Genomic DNA, 17,484 nt, shown 5'->3' on the forward strand with positions numbered 1-17,484 from the left:
TACTATCTGCGAGCTTTTGGTTAGAGCGCATGTGCCAATACCAGAGTGTGGAAATTCACTACATAACGCAAACATTTGTGACAAAACCAGCAGTAGAGTTGAACATGCATTGGAAACCCATTTAACTTGTATTTTTTATTCAGTACATGGGAATTTAACCACAAAATATATTTGAATGTGCACTACGTCATCACGCGCAGCCTTTTACCAACAAGTCAATTTGATTGAAACCCATCTCTGGTTTGAAAATGCGAATATTCTAAAATCTGCAGAAAACTATATGCGCATGAAAATCTGTCGCCAATTGGATGGAAACATAGTTTAAGACCATATATTTTCAAATGGATTCAATGAATGTACTTTCGCCACAAGGGGCATTGTGCCAACTGGCTTATGTGCCTTTTTTGTGAGCAAAACTTTTTGTGGAAGACATTACACAGGGCACTGACCCCTTCCCAACGTTGTCGTGATATGTCGAGTTTCCTTGTAGGCCTATTTGGCGGGAAACTGAAGCCAGCTGTATAGCCTATTGCCTGTGTGAGTCATTCTGGGGCACAACTTTCACTTGGGACAAGGGGTCATGTCCCCCCCACATTCTGAAATTGCATTTTTGTTCCCCCCCCAGTTTTATCATTGCAATGTGATACAAAAAGCGGTAAAGGTGTGCTTTATGACATAAGGTCGCCTCCGAGCAGTCGGGTAGGCTATTTAGAGTGTTCAGCTAGCTGGATTTAGGACCACGCTGATGCCACAGAGCAGGCTGACAGGCTGTGTGAAGGCAAAGCTCTGGAAGGTTGGCTGGACCAGCACAGGAGAGTTGAGGATAGTTCAGTGTGTATGTGTTGCGCTCTTTCACAAAGTTGTAAAAGCAAGCAGAGCAAAAACTGGCTACTCCTCAGTTGACTGATGTAGCTGGCAAGGTAACTGCTGTTTAACTTAACGGAAAAAACAAAACTGAGCTAGTATTGTAACATTAGGTAATGTTTCATCCCCTCTTGACTGAGGTAAATTAATCAGCTATGCTAGCTAGTAGCTACCACAGTCAGGTCAGTTCTAGCCTCTAGTTATCTGTCAGATAGATAGTAATAATAGCCATCTCATATTGCTAACAGCTGTTGTTTGTATGGAAATGTTATGTCTTTGTTTTGTCCCTTTTCAGAATTAAATTAACTTTGCTTGCTTTCGCCAGTTGATGTACCGTTAGCTAACTTTTGGCCAGCTCTCTCTAACATTAGCTATTATTTTTGCCTTAATCACACTAGACCTGAATCAAACGATGAAACCATCAACAAAACGATTTAAGATTCCTATTCTGACGCTTTTTCAGTGCTATGTGAGTTTTATTAGACAGTATGGCAATGTACCTTTATTGATCATTTTCCCTGATTTCCCTGATCAATAGTTTTAATTCCCTAAAACGTAGGGAATTATTCCCTACGTTTTACACTGACAGTTATAAACAGCGCTAACGTTACAGACGTCACTGTCATGGTGCACAGTAAAGGTCTGCCTGGGACCTATTTCTTCTTCCCCATCCCACTCGCAGCCTGCTGGCTTTCTGCCCGACTCCCACTCGCTACCACAAGAACTGGTCCCAAATGTTATTTTAGCCGTATGTGACGCAGATCACTTGCCAGCCATGGTTCCCGCAATTTTATGCCCTATAGGCAATATCAAATGCACAATTACATTGGAAATAGGTTAAATTTCCAGAGATTCTCACATGGTCCTTATAGTGTGTTAGTGGGCTATATCAGCCAAGATGCTAGATGTAGTTAAAGTGAGCAGAGTTGGACAAACTTGCACTTTCTCTTGAGCTATTTTTATAGCCGACCTTTTAGCAGTGGGAAGATTTACAAACAGAAATATGGATGATCAATATTCTAAGCAATGTAGTAAACTACAGCCTAATCATATGCCTATTTAGGAAGTACATTTCCTTGGAAACAACTGCCCCGTGCTTCTCATCCCATGCATAGGCTATAGCCTACTATTGAATTGAGACCACACGGGCACCTGATCTCACAGGTATGGCTACTGAACTGGAAGCAGCAAACTTGATGACAGCGACACCTGCTACGCTTTGCGTAGGTCTATAGGATATAGCCTACCTTTTAGGAGGACGATTTGCAGGCAGAGGCAAAAACAGGTCATCAATACTTACTGAAAAGGTAGTACGATGATTAAATGTGTTGATTGCACTTCGACTCACATTGGTGGAGAGCCCTCCACTTCTTTCCATTATCAATATGTATTTAGAAACAATAGTAAACTACAGTCTAATCATATTTAAGTTAATTTCATATTCAAATTAACCGCCACGTGATTCTCTGCGCATGTAGGCAGCCTACTCTATATCAATGAGACCACATACGAGGCGCAGTTGAACTCTCACGCCCAACTAGGAGAGGTAGACTACTGAAGTTGAAGCATGCGTGAATAACGTGAAAAATATATATGTGCTGTTAATACAATAGGAAGGCCAACGCATACAAAGCAGAAAGAGGAACGATTCCAAATAATCTGTGGGACAACAAAAATATTTGCATCCCAAAGTCGTCTGTCTGACCATGAAAAATGCCAACCGCGTCCCAACGATCTTTGTCGCGACCCGCGGGAATGCAGCCCTCTAGTGCAGTCAGTACACAACACTATGCTTGACATGTCTTAGCAGGATCAGATGGTGACAGGGGTCCCAAAATGGTCAGACAGCCAATTTTGCTGTATATTAACAATAAAGGTAGTACGATGATTAAATGTGTTGATTGCACTTCGACTCACATTGGTGGAGAGCCCTCCACTTCTTTCCATTATCAATATGTATTTAGAAACAATAGTAAACTAGTGAATGATACAAAGTTCCATCTTGAATTGAAGGGTAGACCTACAGTAGCTACAAGACAGCATTTTAAGTTTAAAGATACAGTCCGGGAATAATGGTCTTTTCAATTATTGAACCATTATATTATCTAAGAATAGAATCAATGTATAAATGTACACCAAGGTAATTACTTTGTCATCCCTCATTTTTAGGAGGATCAGATGGTGACAGGGATCTCAGCAGGCAGCCAGGGAAGACCAGTCTGACGCAGGCAAGGTGAATTTCTACAGATTCTGGACAAGCCAGATGCTATTTTAAGGCAGTCTGACAACCCTCCAAAGTTGATTTCCAAACTGTATCAAGGGTTGATGGAGGCATTTTCCAATGACACAACACACGACCTGGTAGAAGCTATTGATGATATGAACATGACTGGGCATTCATCATCATCATCATCATCTCAGACATAAATGACTGCAGTTTCAGACCATCCATAGAACATACTAGATGCCAGTGAAACTGAATTACATGCACTCAGAAATGTCATTCCTCTACTGGAGGTGTAAAACACAAAAGGGGACATATTTTCATATGTATTCAGACCCCTTGAATTTTTCCACATTGTTACGTTAGTCTTATTGTAATGGATTAAATAGTGTTTTCCCCCTAACCAATCTATACACAATACCCCATAATGACAAAGCAAAAACAGGTTTGTAGATATTTTTGTAAATGTATATATACACACAACAACAAAAAATTAAATGACATTTACATAGGTATTCAGACCCTTTACTCAGTCCTTTGTTGAAGCACCTTTAGCAGCGAGTACAGCCTTGAGTCTTTTGGGGTATGACGTTACAAGCTTGGCACTCCTGTATTTGGAGAGTTTCTCCCATTCTTCTCTGCAGATCCTCTCAAGCTCTGTCAGGTTGGATGGGGAGCGTTGCAGCACAGGTATTTTCAGGTCTCTCCAGAGATGTTTGAGCTCTGGCTGGGCCACTCAAAGTGTCCCAAAGCCACTCCTGCATTGTCTTGGCTGTGTGCTTAGGGTCATTTTCCTGTTGGAAGGTGAACCGTCACGCCAGTCTGAGATCCTGAGTGTTCTGGAGGAGGTTTTCGTCAAGAACCGCTCCGTTCATCTTTCCCTCGATCCTAACTAGTCTCCCAGTCCCTGCCCCTGAAAAACATCCCCACAGCATGATGCTGCCACCACCATGCTTCACCGTAAGGATGGTGCCAGGTTTCCTCCAGGCGTGATGCTTGGCATTCAGGCCAGAGAATTTTGTTTCTCATGGTCTGAGAGTCTTTAGGTGGCTTTTGGCAAACTCCAAGTGGACTGTCATGTGCCTTATACTTAAAAGTGGCTTCTGTCTGGACACTCTACCATAAAGGCCTGATTGGTGAAGTGCTGCAGAGATGGTTGTCCTTCTGGAAGATTCACCCATCTCCACAGAGGAACTCTGGCAGAGTGACCATCAGGTTCTTGGTCACCTCCCTGACCAAGGCCCTTCTCCCCCACTTGCTCAGTTTGGCCGGCCGGCCAGCTCTAGGAAGAGTCTTTGTGATTCTAAACTTCTAAGATTTGAGATGGAGGCCACTATGTTCTTGGGGACCTTCAATGCTGCAGAAATGTTTTGGTACCCTTCCCCAGATCTGTGCCGCGACAATCCTGTCTCAGAGCTCTACGGACAACTCCTTCGACCTCATGGCCTGGTTTTTGCTTTGGCATGCACTGTCAACTGTGGGACTATATATAGACAGGTGTGTGCCTTTCCAAATCATGTCCAATCAATTTACCACAGGTGGACTCCAATCAAGTTGTAGAAACATCTCAAGGATGATCAATGGAAACAGGACGCATCTGAGCTCAATTTGAAGTTTAATAGCAAAGGGTCTGAAAACGAATGTAAATAAGGTATTATATTTTATAAATTAGTAAACATTTTAAAAACCTGTTTTCGCATTGTCATTATGGGGTATTGTGTGTAGATTGATGAGGAAAACATCTTATTTAATCCCTTTTAGAATAAGGCTGTAATGTAACAAAATGTGGAAAAAGTCAAGGGGTCTGAATACTTTCTGAATGCACTGTATGGTCTTGTGAAGGCTGGCTGAATTCTGGCAACAAGTATGTTCTTTTATCTCAGCATGACGACAGATTCTCCCTTCTCCCCGTTGTGTTTGCTTGGAAATGTTGATACTTGAGACTTATCAGAAGAATCTGTGTAACCAAACATTTATAGGGGCTAAGAAATGCATTGCTATTAATTCGAAGGTTGGTTATCCTCCCACAATGTCAAGTTATGTATCACTAGACTTGATTTATTACCAGATTAAGGGTATACTGAACAACTTTTACAAGGTCTGGATGCCTTATACGGAATACAGTACGACTAAAGGAGTCTGTATTGAAAACATGCCCACGTCAGGGGATATACCCATTTAGGCAATCCCTGGTTTCCGTCCTGTGCATTGTCACTCTGTCCTTGGCCTAACACACCCAAAACCAATCCTGAATGTTTCACTAAGATCCTACATTTGAGTGGGGTGTGTTGGGTTTTTTGTTTTGTTTTCTGTTTCAAAACCTTTCCCTTGGGAATAAAAATAAATAAAAAGCTATGATTGAACGGGGAGGAAAATGTGTTGGGAGAGAGCTGAGTTAGGCTGGCTGGCTGGTTAGGCAGGCAGGCTGGTCTGGCTGAAATTTGATATAGCGGATTTCTTAATAAAAACAATCAAAAGTCTGTATTTTATTCACGAGTTGCTCATTTGTTAGGCTATTGGTTAAAGGTGCAACACAATATTTATTACAGAATCACCTTTGATTTAGTTCAGTCTTATTAATCACTTAAACATATTTAATAATGATCTCTTACCTAGCTTGGTGACAGAGGGCATTTTTGCCTACTTTTTGTTCTAAATTGAGACGGCACATTGGATTGTGTAAAAATGCAGGGAATGAGCTTTAGGTGCCCCCAGACAGGTTGCCCCCCCACTTCTAAAATCAAAGTAAAGCCCCTGAAGTATTTTATTAAAGTGAAACAATGTGTCTGTTTGCTGCTTTTCATTAAATCATGCACAGCTGTTCTTTATATGGCCTAAAACCAATGTGTTCAAATGGGCAGGTTCATCAATCATGAAAATAGAACCTGGTAAAAGACCGACATTTGGACGTTTCAATTAAAAATGACTGTCACATGACTATATTAATGTAAACATTGTGATTTTAGAGGCAAAGTAACAGCCTATGATTAGGCTCAGAGGAAGGCGCAAACAATAGTCAAGGACTCCAACCACCCTAGTAAAAAAAATTATTAGTCATAGACTGTTCTCTCTGCTAACACACACACACACACACAGAGAGAGAGATATCTACCCGAGGTTCAACTTTAAGGCAAGGGCATATTTTGAAACCATTTTGAACTTCCGGTGAACTTCCGGTCCGGAGCGAGCAGTCGCACTTCGCTTCGCTCCACAGGTAATATTACACTTCTTTACATTACAACGGTTTGGTTTGTTTGATCTGAGCAATTTTTCTTAGCTATCAAAGATAATTGTGTGGTTTAGAGTAATTAGAGTAATTATCGAGGCTAGCTATTTTTTCGTCCTCCTAACGTAGTCAACACTGCTAGCTGCTAGCTAGTCAACACTGCTAGCTAGCCAACCGTTACCGACTAGCAGCGCTGTAGATACTAATACATTACAACGGAACGATTTGACTAGTGCAGTGTTAGCTAGCTAGCTACATAGCTGTCTTTGTCATAGCTTGATAATTGTGTAGTTTAGTAATTATCGAGGTTAGCTAGGTTAGCTAGCCAGCTATTTCCGTCCCCCGCAACGCCATTGTTCCATACCTAGCCAACTATTACCGACGAGCAGCATTGTAGAAACTAAATACATTACAAAGGAACGACTTGATTAGTGTTATGTTATGCTAGCTAGCTACAAAGTTGCTTTTGTATAATAGCCAACCTCTACCGACTAGCAGCACTGTAGAAACTATTACATTACAACGGAACGACTTGATTAGTGTAGTGTTGTGTTAGTTAGCTAGCATTTGTCATTTTAGTAAATAAGATTTTCGCAACATAAGCTTAACTTTCTGAACATTCGAGACGTGTAGTCCACTTGTCATTCCAATCTCCTTTGCATTAGCGTAGCCTCTTCTGTAGCTTGTCAACTATGTGTCTGTCTATCCCTGTTCTCTCCCCTCTGCACAGGCCATACAAACGCTTCACACCGCGTGGCCGCTGCCACTCTAACCTGGTGGTCCCAGCGCGCACAACCCACGTGGAGTTCCAGGTCTCCGGCAGCCTCTGGAACTGCCGGTCTGCGGCCAACAAGGCTGAGTTCATCTCAGCCTATGCTACCCTCCAGTCCCTAGACTTCCTGGCGTTGACGGAAACATGGATTACCACAGATAACACTGCTACTCCTACTGCTCTCTCCTCGTCTGCCTACGTGTTCTCGCATACCCCTAGAGCATCGAGCCAGCGGGGTGGTGGCACTGGAATCCTCATCTCTCCCAAGTGGACATTCTCTCTTTCTCCCCTGACCCATCTGTCTATCTCCTCATTTGAATTCCATGCTGTCACAGTTACCAGCCCTTTCAAGCTTAACATCCTTATCATTTATCGCCCTCCAGGTTCCCTTGGAGAGTTCATCAATGAGCTTGATGCCTTGATAAGTTCCTTCCCTGAGGATGGCTCACCTCTCACAGTTCTGGGTGACTTTAACCTCCCCACGTCTACCTTTGACTCATTCCTCTCTGCCTCCTTTCCACTCCTCTCCTCTTTTGACCTCACCCTCTCACCTTCCCCCCTACTCACAAGGCAGGCAATACGCTTGACCTCATCTTTACTAGATGCTGTTCTTCCACTAATCTCATTGCAACTCCCCTCCAAGTCTCCGACCACTACCTTGTATCCTTTTCCCTCTCGCTCTCATCCAACACTTCTCACTCTGCCCCTCCTCGGATGGTATTGCGCCGTCCCAACCTTCGCTCTCTCTCTCCCGCTACGCTCTCCTCTTCCATCCTATCATCTCTTCCCTCTGCTCAAACCTTCTCCAACCCATCTCCTGATTCTGCCTCCTCAACCCTCTCCTCCCTTTCTGCATCCTTTGATTTTCTCTGTCCCCTATCCTCCAGGCCGGCTCGGTCCTTCCCCTCCTGCGCCGTGGCTCGACGACTCACTGCGAGCTCACAGAACAGGGATCCGGGCAGCCGAGAGGAAATGAGGGAAAATCGCCTCCCTGCGGACCTGGCATCCTTTCACTCCCTCCTCTCTACATTTTCCTCTTCTGTCTCTGCTGCTAAAGCCACTTTCTACCACTCTAAATTCCAAGCATCTGCCTCTAACCCTAGGAAGCTCTTTGCTACCTTCTCCTCCCTCCTGAATCCTCCTCCCCCTCCTCTCTCTCTGCGGATGACTTCGTCAACCATTTTGAAAAGAAGGCTGATGACATCCGATCCTCGTTTGCTAAGCCAAACGACACCGCTGGTCCTGCTCACACTGCCCTACCCTGTGCTTTGACCTCTTTCTCCCCTCTCTCTCCAGATGAAATCTCGCGTCTCGTGACGGCCGGCCGCCCAACAACCTGCCCACTTGACCCTATCCCCTCCTCTCTTCTCCAGACCATTTCCGGAGACCTTCTCCCCTACCTCACCTCGCTCATCAACTCATCCTTGACCGCTGGCTACGTCCCTTCCGTCTTCAAGAGAGCGAGAGTTGCACCCCTTCTGAAAAAACCTACACTCGATCCCTCCGATATCAACAACTACAGACCAGTATCCCTTCTTTCTTTTCTCTCAAACTCTTGAACGTGCCGTCCTTGGCCAGCTCTCCTGCTATCTCTCTCAGAATGACCTTCTTGATCCTAATCAGTCAGGTTTCAAGACTGGGCATTCAACTGAGACTGCTCTTCTCTGTGTCACGGAGGCTCTCCGCACTGCTAAAGCTAACTCTCTCTCCTCTGCTCTCATCCTTCTAGACCTATCTGCTGCCTTTGATACTGTGAACCATCAGATCCTCCTCTCCACCCTCTCCGAGCATCTCCGGCGCGGCCCACGCTTGGATTGCGTCCTACCTGACAGGTCGCTCCTACCAGGTGGCGTGGCGAGAATCTGTCTCCGCACCACGTGCTCTCACCACTGGTGTCCCCCAGGGCTCTGTTCTAGGCCCTCTCCTATTCTCACTATACACCAAGTCACTTGGCTCGGTCATATCCTCACATGGTCTCTCCTATCATTGCTACGCAGACGACACACAATTAATCTTCTCCTTTCCCCCTTCTGATAACCAGGTGGCGAATCGCATCTCTGCATGTCTGGCAGACATATCAGTGTGGATGACGGCTCACCACCTCAAGCTGAACCTCGGCAAGACGGTGCTGCTCTTCCTCCCGGGGAAGGACTGCCCGTTCCATGATCTCACCATCACGGTTGACAACTCCCTTGTGTCCTCCTCCCAGAGTGCTAAGAACCTTGGCGTGACCCTGGACAACACCCTGTCGTTCTCCACTAACATCAAGGCGGTGACCCGATCCTGTAGGTTCATGCTCTACAACATTCGCAGAGTACGACCCTGCCTCACACAGGAAGCAGCGCAGGTCCTAATCCAGGCACTTGTCATCTCCCGTCTGGATTACTGCAACTCGCTGTTGGCTGGGCTCCCTGCCTGTGCCATTAAACCCCTACAACTCATCCAGAACGCCGCAGCCCGTCTGGTGTTCAACCTTCCCAAGTTCTCTCACGTCACCCCGCTCCTCCGCTCTCTCCACTGGCTTCCAGTTGAAGCTCGCATCCGCTACAAGTCCATGGTGCTTGCCTACGGAGCTGTGAGGGGAACGGCACCTCCGTACCTTCAGGCTCTGATCAGGCCCTACACCCAAACAAGGGCACTGTGTTCATCCACCTCTGGCCTGCTCGCCTCCCTACCTCTGAGGAAGCACAGTTCCCGCTCAGCCCAGTCAAAACTGTTCGCTGCTCTGGCACCCCAATGGTGGAACAAGCTCCCTCACGACGCCAGGACAGCGGAGTCAATCACCACCTTCCGGAGACACCTGAAACCCCACCTCTTTAAGGAATACCTGGGATAGGATAAAGTAATCCTTCTAACCTGGGATAGGATAAAGTAATCCTTCTAACCCCCCCCCCCCCAAAAGATTTAGATGCACTATTGTATAGTGGTTGTTCCACTGGATATCATAAGGTGAATGCACCAATTTGTAAGTCGCTCTGGATAAGAGCGTCTGCTAAATGACTTAAATGTAAATGTACTCACCTCATATCTTGATAATATGCACACAAACTAAAGAATGCTATTTTAGTATTTTATTAAACTTAAGATTCTCACCAAGACAGGCAGACAGTACAAACAGTACAGTAGGCTATACATTGCACAAGAAGAATAGGCTATTTTAAGAGATTTAAGAGAATGAATGCAAATGTATGCTGTTAATGAACAATAACTAGGCCCAATCTATCAACTACCAGATCTGAATAAATGGGTTGGATGGATGGCTTTGATTGTCCAGCAATCTTGCACTGCTACCCTCAGCATTCATTATTCTTGGAGGAGGTCTGAACAAGCAACAGGGATGTCACCAGAGATTCATAACCAGGGGCTCAGCCCTGAAAACCAGGGACTGACAGGGTACCGGCAAATCATTGTATTTGTGGGTCTGAGAAAAATGAGTGGATGAATACACAGATAGTAAGCCTGCAATATGAAGAGGAAATTCTAATCCAACTTTCCAGGGGCACTCACTTATCCAAAGTCCTGGTGATGCCCCTGACAAGCAATGGAAACTGAATTTATCCTCTTCGTGCTTCCCAAAAATATCCTGGCGCATGAAGGCTACATCTACAGATGGAAATGACACACCGCAAATAAGTCCTTCTGGAAGTGCATCGAATAGAATGTTTTCGAATACTGAGGTCGCATAATGCTCACTGAAGGGGTCATCTCCAAGTTATACTGGATACGCGGTTCTTTCAGCGCCTGGAACATCAACTAGAGGAGCTCAGGACATACTATCAAGGCAACATGGGTTGGGGAGAAGGTTGGAGACATTAGAAGAAAGCCAATGTTTCCCACAGATATGTCTTAATAACGGCTTTATTATTATGAATTATTTGTGTGCGAGTTGAGTATGGAACAGGTTATGCAAGCGTGTGTGTTTGTGTGTTCTTACCGATCCAGCACTCCAGTCTGGCGCAGGGTGACGTCTTGACCACGTCAGGAGGGTCCACTCCCACGTTGAGACACAACACCAGGGCCACACTCACAGTCTTCATCTGGAGAGACAGAAGTCGATACACATGCTTCTCAATACACACTTTGTTTATATGAGATATAATCCCAATACCTGCTCTCATATACAGCGTGAAGAGACCCTGTTTATTTACATTATTTGGGTGAAGGACGTTAATATTTCACAGTTCATAGAGCGGCTCGGACTAGAGTCCTCACACACACACTATACGGCTCTGAGAAAGGCATCTGACAACGTCAGCCTCTAGATTTTCCTTCAAATTATTATCAGATGTGCATATTTTACTTTCAAGACAATTCGATACGCATCTGTGTGGGGAGGGGGAGGCAATGTAGCCTACGTTTTTTGTTCTCCCACTTTGGTACTGATATCAGCATCACCCGCTAATTAACTTTCTTCTGGTAGTTGACTTTTATTCCGGTAAAACATCATTTTCAACAACGCATAGATAACAATAACCTAGCAAATGACGTAGGTTGTCACTCAACTAATAGCGTAATATCACACAAGCCATTTTAGCATTTGAATGCCGAAGGCGCCGTGCAGATGTGCAAGATCAGGAACAGGCCGCCTACCTGGCGAAGCTGGGCACGGTGCTCAGTTTGACTAGGCTACTGATATTTTTCCTGGGGTTGTTGGGCATGCAAAATGACTCACAGTTACAAGCTGAGTTCCACACTGAAGGAAAGGACGCATCAGTGGTGGGTTTGGCCTTCCATTTGTACACACACAAGCTCCCGCAGGCGTCTGACACGCCAAAACGTCAGCCCCCTGTTTGTCCTTCAAATATCAAGAAATAGTGCTCCTGCGTTTATTTGTATTTTTCATTACTTGAGGTGTCCTGGGGTGAGATCGTTTTCTTGGACAGCCATGCACACTATTTTGACCTTGCCCTCTGGCATGGATGGATCCATTGGCAGGTCTGTCTAGTTGGCATAGCCTGACGTGACTTTGCAATTCTGAACCACAGTGCTGCTGACCTGATCTGGAGAGTGAAGCGCCATGTTGTCCATCAACAGGACTGAGGCTGGATCCAACACTATGCCAAGCACTAGACTATAGAGAACACACCAAAAGGGTTCTGCTTGGAGGGGGGGGGGAGAACTTAAAACTTCTCTTTGAAGTCTGTCACAACTCCGATACAAGTCACGATTCAGTGCTTTCTGTAATAAAAATAGATATTTTAAAACTTATAAAACTGTTATTTTTTTTAAAACAGTCACGAATCCGTATATAAACCTTGCCCGGATATCGCTAAAAGATCCAGCAGAAAGAAAGATCACATTTACTGGTGATTGATTTGTCTCCCAAGGACTTTTCAAGAAAGGTCTATTGAAGTGTATTTAATTGAATGTGTGCCTGGATAACTGAAGTTAATGGAACTCTGTAGCTGACGAACAGAAAGGCCGAAGCTGATTGCAGACAGAAGGGTATTGAATGAAATATGTGCCTGATCTATGGTGGTTAGCAGAGTTCTGTAGCTATTGCTCCTACCAGGCAGTTTACTGTAGTTTAGACTGGTCTGATAGAGAAGCAGCCCAGGGGGACAGGAAACAGGGTCAGGTAAACATGTGCACCTGAACACAGATTGAGCCATTGGGGCACACATGTACATACACAGACAGAACGAGAGAGGCTAGAACAGAGATGGCAGTCTGAAACCCTGCACTGATTTTTACTTGAGGAGCTACTACCCCTGTGTTACTAGCTTTGTGCATCTTTTCTCAACACCTGAGCAATAGTCAGCAAGCTCACGTCAGTGACCACGTTTACATGTGCATAGTATTCTGAATAATAGCCCAATCCCAAGGTATTATTTCAGGATAAGCTGTTTGACATTCCACTCACGAGTATCCCTGTACCCATGAATAAAAATAATATTCCGATTCTGTTTTTTTTTTTTGACAGGGGATACAGGATAATTATTATTATATATTTTTTTTAAGTTAAGCCTCATTTAGATATTTTTTCTGCTTATAATTTCTGACATTAGGTAGGTTATTTGTTAGTCAACTTGTCTATAATTACATATATGCAGCTTCTCTGTCATTACTTGATGCTCTAGAATACTAAATAAAGCCTTGCTCACCAGAATGTCAGAAAATTATAGAATGAATGCATAAATCTAGTTGACATATGTAAAGTTCTTTCATTTCTGCTTCTCTCACGGAGCGAAGACGTTTAGCGACCAGGGAGACTTTCCATGCAAAATTTCCCAATGACAACAGCCAGTAAGATTTATTTTTTAAATATGTAAAAAAAAAAAAAAAAGGCAAGTTTAAGGTTCTGAATGAAAGGTGAAAAGACGTATTTTCGGGACATTTTGGTCATTCAGCAGACACTCTTATCCAGATCCACTGACAGTCAGTGCATTCAACTAAGGTAGATAAACAATGTGTCAGTCATAGTAAGAAAATAAAATAATTCTGTAACAGTTACTGAGAATGTGGTTGAAATGGTCTGTTGTTTGGATTCCTTTGAACGTCGCTGCCAATTTAAAAGCTTTGAAAAATGAACATAAGTGCATGGGACAGATGAGAGCAATAATACATATTATATTGCAATCAGTTGGTGCGTCTTTTCTTTCCTATATTAAATACATTTAAAATGTATTAGTGTGACAGAATGCTTAATAGATTGAGAATGTAAGTGCAGTTGAAAGTTGGGTATAGAATGAATTACAAAAAAAATTACATATTTTCAACAAATGTAAATGCAAATTTTCAACTTTCATTCAGAACCAAAAATGTACCTGATTTCAACATCAGGAAAATACGTAATTTCATCCTCCGGAAAGTTCTATGACCAAATTTCTCAATGAAGCAAGCATTAGATCAAACTAGTCATTTTTCACTGAATTTTGCAACAGAATCGACCAATATTTTCTCTCTCGGTCGGGGACATCCCTAACACACACACAAAGCAGAGACGGGAGTAGAGGTCAAGATACAGGAGACAATAAAAGACGCAGGTAGGTCTCAGATGAAACTCAAAGGGCAGGAGGAGCTTGCGGAGTGTGCAAAGCTGAGAGGGGGAAAGAACCTCATGGCATTACATTTCCCAAAACGTTGTGGTTCCAACTCTAATCAAACCCGTAGGAGTGTGGATGTGAATCCACGTCTCTGTCCCATAGGATCCCTCACTAAGAGGCTTTACTTTCACTACACTAACCTCAGGTAGGCATGACTGCTTTCTTATACATTGACCCCAGTGAGGGATAAGTCAGTTGGGACGTGCCCATTAAAGATACTATAGTTAAAATGAGAACACGCCTGGGGGAGTTTTCAGCCCTGCGTCAAAGAATCTACAAAAGCTGCATCCCATTGAGCTCTGATCAAAACTAGTGTACTTTTAGGGAATAGGGTGCCATTTCGGACGCAACCAGTCTACAGAGTGCAGGTTTTACAGCCATCCCTGGAAAACAGTAAATGTGTTGAATTTCTGGGGGAGATGGCAAAAATCTTCTTTCCTATTTTTACACACAATAGTTATGGCCACAATTGGGAAGGAGTGCACTGACTGAAATAAACTTGAAAACAACAGTCAGCATTTGTGACTGCAATTATTCTTCCAGTGTCTTTGCGTTGTTTGGTCAAACTGAAGATGGCATAGCTACCCACAAAAGCACCAACACTGTTTACAGTCAAGCACCAAAAGCGGGTCCTGGCTTTCAAACTGTCTACCCATACCCAGTCACACACACCCACCAACCCACACACAAATCACCTGTATATCAGTTTTATAGGTGAGGTACATTCATGCCAGACGTTCTGTCCTGACTTGGTGTTGTTCACCACCATACTAATTCACCAGCAACATTACTGCAGCCTGGCACAGGAAACTAAGGTGATTACCATCACAACAAAACAACCCTAATGAAATGATTTGTTTCCCAACGACATCATATGTGAGCGACTAATAAAACAGAGAAATTAGCATGAAAAAAAAAGATAATTGAGACAAATGGGGAGGTAGAATCTGTGGGATTCATAATAGGCTAATATGGCATTTAGGTTTGACAGCAGCCAGATGTCTCCCATTGATTGAATCCCATTCATTTCTCACTTCAGTGGAGAAGTCTATTGTCTCCCTACTTATAGCACACATTCCAACTGGAGGAGACATAAGGGCAGCAACCCTATGGGCCCTTGTCAAAAGTAGTGCACCATACATGACATTTTTGAATTTTTTTATTTCACCTTTATTTAACCGGGTAGGCTAGTTGAGAACAAGTTCTCATTTACAACTGTGACCTGGCCAAGATAAAGCAAAGCATTGCGACACAGAGTTACACATGGAATAAAGAAACATACAATAGAAAAAGTCTAAATACAGTGTGTGCAAATGAGGTAGGATAAGGGAGGTAAGGCAATAAATAGGCCATAGTGGCAAAATAATTACAATATAGCAATTAAACACTGGAGTGATAGATGTGCAGAAGATGAGCATGCAAGTAGAGATACTGGGGTGCAAAGGAGCAAAATAAATAAAATAACAGAACGGGGATGAGGTAGTTGGATGAGCGATTTACAGATGGGCTATGTACAGGTGCAGTGATCTGTGAGCTGCTCTGACAGCTGGTGCTTAAAGTTAGTGAGGGAGAAATGAGTCTACAGCTTCAGTGATTTTTGTAGTTCGTTCCAGTCATTGGCAGCAGAGAACTGGAAGGAAAGGCGGCCAAAGGAGTAATTGGCTTTGGGGGGGTGACCAGTGAAATATACCTGCTGGAGCGCATGCCACGGGTGGGTACTGCTATGGTGACCAGTGAGCTGAGATAAGCAGGGCTTTACCTAGCAAAGACTTATAGATGACCTGGAGCCAGTGGGTTTGGCGACAAATATGAAGCGAGGGCCAGCCAACGAGAGCATTCAGGTTGCAGTGGTGGGTAGTATATGGGGCTTTAGTGACAAAACGGATGGCACTGTGATAGACTGCATCCAATTTACTGAGTAGTGTTGGAGGCTATTTTGTAAATGACATCGCCAGAGTCAAGGATCGGTAGGATAGTCAGTCTTACGAGGGTATGTTTGGCAGCATGAGTGAAGGAGGCAGTGTTGCGAAAGAGGAAGCCAATTCTAGATTTGATTTTGGATTGGAGATGCTTAATGTGAGTCTGGAAAGAGAGTTTACAGTCTAACCAGACACCTACAGTTGAAGTCGAAAGTTTACATACACTTAGGTTGGAGTCATTAAAACTCGTTTTTCAACAACTCCACAAATGTCTTGTTAACAAACTATAGCTTTGGCAAGTCGGTTGGGACATCTACTTTGTGCATGACACAAGTAATTTTTCGAACAATTGTTTACAGACAGATTATTTCACTTATAATTCACTGTATCACAATTTCAGTGGGTCAGATGTTTACATACACTAAGTAGACTGTGCCTTTAAACAACTTGGAAAAATCCAGAAAATTGTGCCACGGCTTTAGAAGCTTCTGATAGGCTAATTGTCATCATTTCAGTCAATTGGAGGTGTACCTGTGGATGTATTTCAAGGCCTACCTTCAAATTCAGTGCCTCTTTGCTTGACATCATGGGAAATTCAAAAGAAATCAGTCAAGACTTCAGAAAACAAATTGTAGACCTCCACAAGTCTGGTTCAATTTCCAAACGCCTGAAGGTACCACGTTCATCTGTACAAACAATAGAACGCAAGTATAAACACCATGGGACCACGCAGCCGTCATACTGCTCAGGAAGGAGACGCGTTCTGTCTCCTAAAGATGAACGTTCTTTGGTGTGAAAAGTTCAAATCAATCCCAAAACAGCAAAGGACCTTGTGAAGATGCCAGAAGAAACAGGTACAACACTATCTATATCCACAGTAAAACGAGTCCTAAATCGACATAACCTGAAAGGCCGCTCAGCAAGGAAGAAGCCACTGCTCTAAAACCGCCATAAAAAAGCCAGACTACGGTTTGCAACTGCACATGGGGACAAAGATCATACTTTTTGGAGAAATGTCCTCTGGTCTGATGAAACGAAAATAGAACTGTTTGGCCATAATGACCATCTTTATGTTTGGAGGGAAAAGGGGGAGGCTTGCAAGCCGAAGAACACCATCCCAACCGTGAAGCACGGTGGTGGCAGCAACATGTTGTGGGGGTGCTTTGCTGCAGGAGGGACTGGTGCACTTCACAAAATAGATGTCTTCATGAGGGAGGAAAATTATGTGGATATATTGAAGCAACATCTCAAGACATCAGTCAGGAAGTTAAACCTTGGTCGCAAATGGGTCTTCCAAATGGACATTGACCCCAGGCATTCTTCCAAAGTTGTGGCAAAATGGCTTAAGGACAACAAAGTCAATGTATTGGAGTGGCCATCACAAAGCCCTGACCTCAATCCTATAGAAAATTTGTGGGCAGAACTGAAAAAGC

At 43.7% G+C, this 17,484-nt stretch overlaps 1 protein-coding gene across 1 annotated transcript in view; it reads right to left on the bottom strand.

Moving 5' to 3' along the window:
• LOC115178766 (regulatory-associated protein of mTOR-like) overlaps positions 1-17,484 on the bottom strand; it is an 84,961-nt gene that overhangs the window by 48,584 nt on the left and 18,893 nt on the right. Inside the window, exon 3 of the mRNA XM_029740056.1 lies at positions 11,021-11,123. Within this exon, the coding sequence (XP_029595916.1) occupies positions 11,021-11,123 (103 nt within the window). The remainder of the gene's footprint in view (positions 1-11,020; positions 11,124-17,484) is intronic.

The sequence above is a fragment of the Salmo trutta genome, chromosome 38 (genome assembly GCF_901001165.1).
Source record: "Salmo trutta chromosome 38, fSalTru1.1, whole genome shotgun sequence".
Lineage (NCBI taxonomy): Eukaryota > Metazoa > Chordata > Actinopteri > Salmoniformes > Salmonidae > Salmo > Salmo trutta.